The sequence below is a fragment of the Phalaenopsis equestris genome, unplaced genomic scaffold, assembly GCF_001263595.1.
Source record: "Phalaenopsis equestris unplaced genomic scaffold, ASM126359v1 Scaffold213636, whole genome shotgun sequence".
Lineage (NCBI taxonomy): Eukaryota > Viridiplantae > Streptophyta > Magnoliopsida > Asparagales > Orchidaceae > Phalaenopsis > Phalaenopsis equestris.
This window is the reverse complement of record NW_018232469.1, coordinates 1-6,839: the sequence shown is the minus strand read 5'-3', so window position 1 is coordinate 6,839 and position 6,839 is coordinate 1. Positions and strand designations below refer to the sequence as shown.

General features: G+C 31.9%; 1 protein-coding gene across 1 annotated transcript in view; it reads left to right on the top strand.

Annotated features, from left to right (window-relative positions):
* The window catches only part of LOC110036984 (ER membrane protein complex subunit 8/9 homolog), a gene marked incomplete in the record, with an annotated part of 6,775 nt that extends 445 nt beyond the window's left edge, over nt 1-6,330 (top strand). The window contains 3 exon segments of the mRNA XM_020741548.1: nt 22-81; nt 5,654-5,820; nt 6,169-6,330. Coding sequence (XP_020597207.1) covers nt 22-81; nt 5,654-5,820; nt 6,169-6,199 — 258 coding nt within the window.
* Nucleotides 6,331-6,839: the final 509 nt, after the last annotated feature.

The window sequence follows — 6,839 nt, the reverse complement described above, 5'->3', positions numbered from 1 at the left end:
TTATGTGTTTAATTGCTACAGTTAGACAGTAAAAAGCTGGAAGGATTGCCTAAAGGGAAGGGACGCGATCCTGTGTTGCAGGTAAATGCTTTTTTCCTCTATTAGCAAATACACTAGGGTTTTCTCTTAATAGAGGTTATTGCTATTATTTATAAACAGTATGCACTATAGTTGAGGTTGTTGAGGCAGGTCACACTTGTCATATTGGGCTTTTCTTAGGTAAAACGCTCAAATTGAATTTTGTTCCATCCTTTTTGGCATATTTTTAGTGCTTGATTTCTAAAAGATTTGTTAATATTTCATCTGTTACATCGCATCACAAACATTAAAAACAGGTTACAATGTGTGTTCTTGAGAAAGATGCAAGTTCCATGTACATATTAAGATTTTCTCGTTAAACAGACTTGCATAAACTATTTCATTGTTCATCTATTTCTTTACTCTTGTTATCAGACATAATTTTTTTAATTAATTGGCTATCATTAAGGTTTTGCATTGTGGTTTGCCATTTGAAAAATTAGTGATGGGAAACTATATTTTTTCTTGAAGTTATTTTGGAACAAAGCAATTAAATTTATTATATTTCTATGCAAAAGAAAATGGATGTTGAATTTACTCTACAAATGATGCATTAGAGTAAATTTTAAAGTTATGATGAGTTATATATTGAAATGTGGAGAACTTTTGGGGATTCTGCAGTTGGTTGCTTAACAAATCTTTTGAATGGAATTTTTGAAGGCTGAAAAGGATGCTGAAAGATTGGGAAAAGTTTTGAGGCATAAAATAGAGCTATGGAAGTGAATAAGGTAACATAAAGTTTGAAAAAATTACATAAATTATGGAGAAATGTTTTAGTTTCATGGTAGAATTATCAACTATAGAAGCAAATTTTTTGCTTTAAAATAAATGATGAAATGTATATAGAGCAGAGGTAAGATGCTAATGTGAATTTTTTTTATTTTGAGATGTATGATTTAGTACTACGATAATTGATATGATGAAGATTAAGAAAGAAAAATGCATGTTTAAGGTATTTTGAAGTTATGAAAGATATGTATAATGGAGTAATGGATGATATTATAACTAGTTGTGGAGTGACAAATAGTTTTAAATTACAATAGAACTTCATCTAAGAGCAATATTGAGCACGTCTTTTTTCTATTCTTTATGGAGATGCTTACACAGGTTATTCAAAGTCAAATGCCTTATTGTGTGCTTTTTATTGATGATTTTGCATTAATCAATGAGAATTGGCTGAAATAAGTGAAATGTTTGAATACTGCGAAAGCATTTGAAAAATAAGAACTTAGAATTATTATAATAACATTGAATATATAAGTTACTATTTTTATACTATGATATTAATAATTATCAATTAATATTTTTAGAAGATAAAATGATTTATTGGTAGGATTGATTTAAACATGTTGGATCTAATTGTACAAAAGAGTGAGAATAGAAATATGGTTATAACTTCTAAACTCGAGGTTGATTGATTAGAATTGAGAGGAGTCTTAAGTTTAGGTTTGATGATATCATATAAACTGAACTAAAATTTATAAAACTTCAATTCGGCCGATGATGTCATATAAATCAAAGTGTTGGGCGGAAAAAAATTTATTAATAGTTATGTTTAGTGTTGCAAAAATGAGATATAAAATAAATACATGAAAAACATGACTAATTATTTTATATTGATAATTTGAAGGGCATCCTTTAATTTAAAGTAACTAAACAATGAAAATTGTTCTGGCTGTTTTGATGGGTAAATTGTTCAATTTATATATTATAATTAAGAAAGAGGGGCAATTTGTTCAATTACCAAAGGTAATAAAGGCAAATGTTGTTTGAAATGATTTGTGTAGAATATGTTTACCATCTCATGCAATATTCTGTAGGAATGAATTAAAAATAACAATTTATAAGGTAGACTACAAATAGTTGGCATATGATTACTAATGGCGATAATGTTGAATCACATGTAAATTGTTATTTGATATTCCAAAAAAGCAATATTTTGGAGCGAAAACTTTGAAGAAGAATATGAAAAAGGATAGTGGACACATCAACTACTCTTAATAAAACAAGGACAATTGTAATGCTTCTTGTCAGTTTGCCCATTCTCCCTATATTCTAAATTGGATGCATTTTTTGGCTCTTTCACTGCCCACTGAATTGGTAGCGAACTAGTAATTTTTTTAAACGCTTTTTTAATTGTTTGCTAAAAGTCAAGAATCAACCTAGCGAGACTGGGAATTTATTAAACGCGCAAGGAAAAACAAAAATTAGTACTGAATTTAAGGTCTGAAATTACAGCAAACAGCAAAGAAATGTGAAATTACAACAAAATAACAACACAACCCTAGAACTAGGGTTGGATCTAGGGTGTAGGTGGTGCCAGTTAGGGCTTGGGCCTCTGGCGTGGTGGCTAGCAAGCTGGAAACAGCTGTAGGAGGACTGTTTTGGGTGGCGGCAGCAAGAAGGAAGGGTTTTGGCAAGGTGGTAGCAAGAGGAGAGTGGTGAGGCTGAAGGGAATTGATGCTGGAGAGAGTAGAGGAAGGGTAGAAGGGGATACACATCTCTCAGAGCACCACTTGGAGCTCTAGGATACAACCCTAGAAAGGGAAAAAAAGACGCTGATGGCTGCCCCAAAGCAAATCACTGAAAAAACTGAACCCTAAACACCAAAAAAAGCAAATATACTTTTCTAGATAACTAGGAGTGGGCCTTTTCTTAAAAAGAGATGAACCTCTTAAGAATAGAAGACCAGCCGACCCTCAATACTTTTGGATTGAGCCGGTTCAGGAAAGCAGGAAATAAGCCACCCCACATCACCTAGACTATTGGGCATACAAAGTCTTCAAAGGGTGTTTTAAAGCCAACTATTATTGATTCAATAATTTTGTTCACTCGTGTTGGAAATTTATCTAGTATTTGAATGTTATTGCATTATCTTAAGAATGTTGTAAGGAGATTTTCATTGTTTGGTTTTTTTCGGTGGTGCTTTTTCAATACATGCATTTTTTTATCATTTTGACTATGCTTAAGGACAAGGACAATTTTGAAATGCAAAAATAGCCTTATTAACACCCATTGGAGTGGGTACCAAAATTCTACCTCAGTGATAATTGACTCGAATTGACCCAAAAAATTGAAGTTTAGACCTAACTGCATACAAAAACAACAACAAAGCCTTAATCCCACTACGTGGGGTCGGCTACATGAATCTTTTTTCTCCATTGAGTCCTATTAAGTGTCATATATTCATTAAGTTTAGACCTAAATGCGTGATTTTGAAAATTGAACAGGATCAGCTGATTCAACCAATTAGATTGTGAACCGGTTATAGGCTTTGGTTCGGTTCATACAAAAATCGTCTCCTAAATCGAACCATCCAAAACCGCATTAACCGATGATTTTACTGACAAACCAGTTTGAAAGAACCAACCTGTCATTTAAGTTTTGTATAAGAACATTTTATTCATTTTTTGAGCTTTTAATTAACATTAATCAATGATCTTATTGGTTGCAAATATGTTTATTAAAATATAATATTTTATTTTTAAAAATTTTAAAATTCATTTCACTCGCATCATAAAAACCCTTCAACATACAAATTAAGACCAATATGTCTACAGGCAAAATGAACTACAAACTCTTTTTTTGTTTCAATTTAAAGTTTACAATATTAACTTTCCCCTATAATGTGGGGCTGAACTGGTTAAGTGAATGATTATGAACATGAAGAATTGGGATCGGTTATGAAAACTGGACCTGGCTAAGCTACGGAAATTGTGCGGGAATGTGGGACTTGGGTTGCAATAATTGATAAAATATTTCATAAAATTATTTATATTATAATTTTTTTTTTATTTTGAATAAATTTAATATACATATTATATAACTATTATACTATTTTAAGTCATATTTAAATGATTTTACTGTTTATTATATTAACCGGTTCAACCACTGGTTCAACCTTTGCATTTTAAAATATTTTCTTCTTCTGGTTTGATGTTCGGGCTGATTTTCTTAACCTTGCCAGCATGTTTAGCGTTTGGGCTGAGTTCGGTTTAACCTAACTACCGAATCTTAACTCTGTAATATGTCCTTCTGATTAAACTGTCAATTTAATTGGGTAATTATTTAGGTTGATATATGATTAGTTTGATTAACTGTAAATGTTTGAAATTGATTGCATCTCATTTCCGAAACAAAATTTCAGGTGGTTTGTTTGATTGAAATTAAATTTAGCAAAGTTCATATCTTTAAAACTCATTTTAGAAAGGTGAGAAGTGTGCTCCAAGCTTTAGGGCTACAAAGTCATTTTAAATTTTTCTAGTTGCCTTTTTATAAAATTAAATTAATGCCATGATGTTTTGTAAGATTTCATTAGCAAAAAAAATAATATAATGAAAAGATAATGTGACAAATAAGAATGAAACTTACTGCAACTTAAATTCAGTAATCCATTTTGTTTAACTTCTTCTTGTATTTGGTTGGGCCGAGTTTGGGTTGCCTTCAATCGATTTAGATCTTTTTTCAGTCAAACCAGCCCCCTTGTTAGCTAAAATTAAGACTCCTTTGACACCCTAAGATTGAAAACAGCCCCATGATTGCTAGATTACCGTGCCTGTTATTAGTCTATTTTATTTTTTTATGCTTGATAGCATTTTAACTCTGCCAAGGACTCTTAGAGTGTAATTGAGCCTAGGGTATACTTGGGCTCAAGGATTAGGAATATCGCCTTAGATAATTAAAATGTCTGTTTTTTATTCGTTGAATTTTATCATTTTTCTATAATTTCACTATTGAAATATCCCATATTTCTCAGGTGTCTGTTGGTTACCTATTCCAATTACATTTAGGATCATCAAAACCATAAAGCACGGCATTCATTTTTGAGCTCACGATACTTTGTTACAGAGAGTAACTAAATGGGCAGATATTGCCACTTCTATGATTTACCTTCAACTGCAGTGGTGACATAACGTGGCACACAGATTCAAGGAGAAGCAGTCCTTTTTGCTGCAAGGATTTGACTTTCTGCAGTAACCGTGGACTAAATGTCAGAATTAGGGATTTCTGGCCATAAACTGCTATATTGGCCATGACTTATTGAAATTATATTCAATCTATGATTTTGTTACAAAGAAAGAGTTAGAAGGCCTTGGTATTCATTCGGACTGCTATTCTCTAAGCATGTTAGCATGGCCTTTAGACTTTTGCATCCGAGAAATCTTTTTAAATTTTGCTTGAAAACTTTTTAAATTCATCTTCCAAGCAAGGAGGAAACTTGGAACTGCATTGATGGGAGCATTCTTTAGCCTCCACTTATCATATTTGTAGCGGTTTTTATATTTATGTTCAGAGGGCCTATTTTCGGTTTAGCTTAAGAGGTTATTTGGTCTTAATTTTGGCTAAGGTTAAATTATGACATTTTAATAGCTTAACCGTTTGGATGTTGCTTTAAATACAACCCAACCATCCAACTGGGTTTAATCCTGGTTTAGAAACTTATATAATTATTGATATCTGTGTTTTTTATAAATAAAATTTTAATGTCAATACATAAATTTAAGATTTGATCCAATGAACTTTACAGAAATATCTCACCTCATTCAGCTTCTATCATCTCTTTCTTTTCCTGCAGTTGTTTACGAGGGATTCCTCGAAAAGTTGGCGGTCTGCTGGATCTGGAGGAAGCTCTCTGCTGACCACCAAAGAAACTTCAGCCAATATAGTTTTATTGGACTATATATCGACTGAGAAGTGGAATGAAGTCGTGGACTTTGATGATCATCTTGATGACATTAGCAAGTAAACACTTGCATTTCAATTATTTATTCGTCTAAAATATTTTAGCGGCATTTACATACATACCATCAAGTAGTTCCTATGTATTTGCATATCTAACAACTAAACTTACTTTTCTTACATTTGTGCCATCCATATCTTTCATATCACATCAAAAACACCTCTATTTTAACTTTTTTAAAAGTTAAATACGCCTTTTTCAGGCATAGGTAAAGGTTTTGCATACATGTGAAAATTAACATTAAGGTTTTAGATATGTAAATATATAGAAATTAAGTGGCATGTATTTAAATCTTCCAATATTTTCATGAGCTTATTGACAACTTACATTCTCTATAATGTCTTTTTTAGGGACTGGCTGAATCCCAATCTCTTCAAGTAGGCTTATGGTTATGTCTGGAACCCTCTGGTGATCTTCTTTTATCGAATTGCTTCTATGTTGGACGGTTGTATTCTGAATAGTAAAGTGATTATAAGTTGCAGCTAATAAGATTTTATTTTGATTTATTTTCCTCTGCGGCGTCAATTTGCTAAGATACATGCGTTTAGTTTGGTTTAGGTAAGCTTGCTGTAGTCTTTTGATGGGCCCCGGAGTCCCCAACCACTTTTTTTAGAGGAATTTTACATACATACCACACAATTCCTATGTATTTACATATCTAACACCTAAAAGTTAGATATTTACATTTACGACACCTTGTTGTCAATAACTTATGCATGAAAAAGAGTATTTTACTTTTGAGAAGTTGGTGATATTGGTATTTGTTTATTTAATATTAAAGATTCCAGTGTATGTATGTAAAGATGGACGTTTAGATGTTAGATATGTAAATGCCCTTTTTCTTTAATTGGTTCTATTAAAAATTTTGTTTTTTTGGCTGAAAAAGAGATTCATTTATACTTTGAATTTAATTTGAGGAATTTATGCTTCTCTCTCAGAGCATAGTTTCCTCTGTCTTGAGTGATGCCGGTGATAAAGGCGGTATAAACTACCAATAAATTTTACTTTCGAACTCTGGATG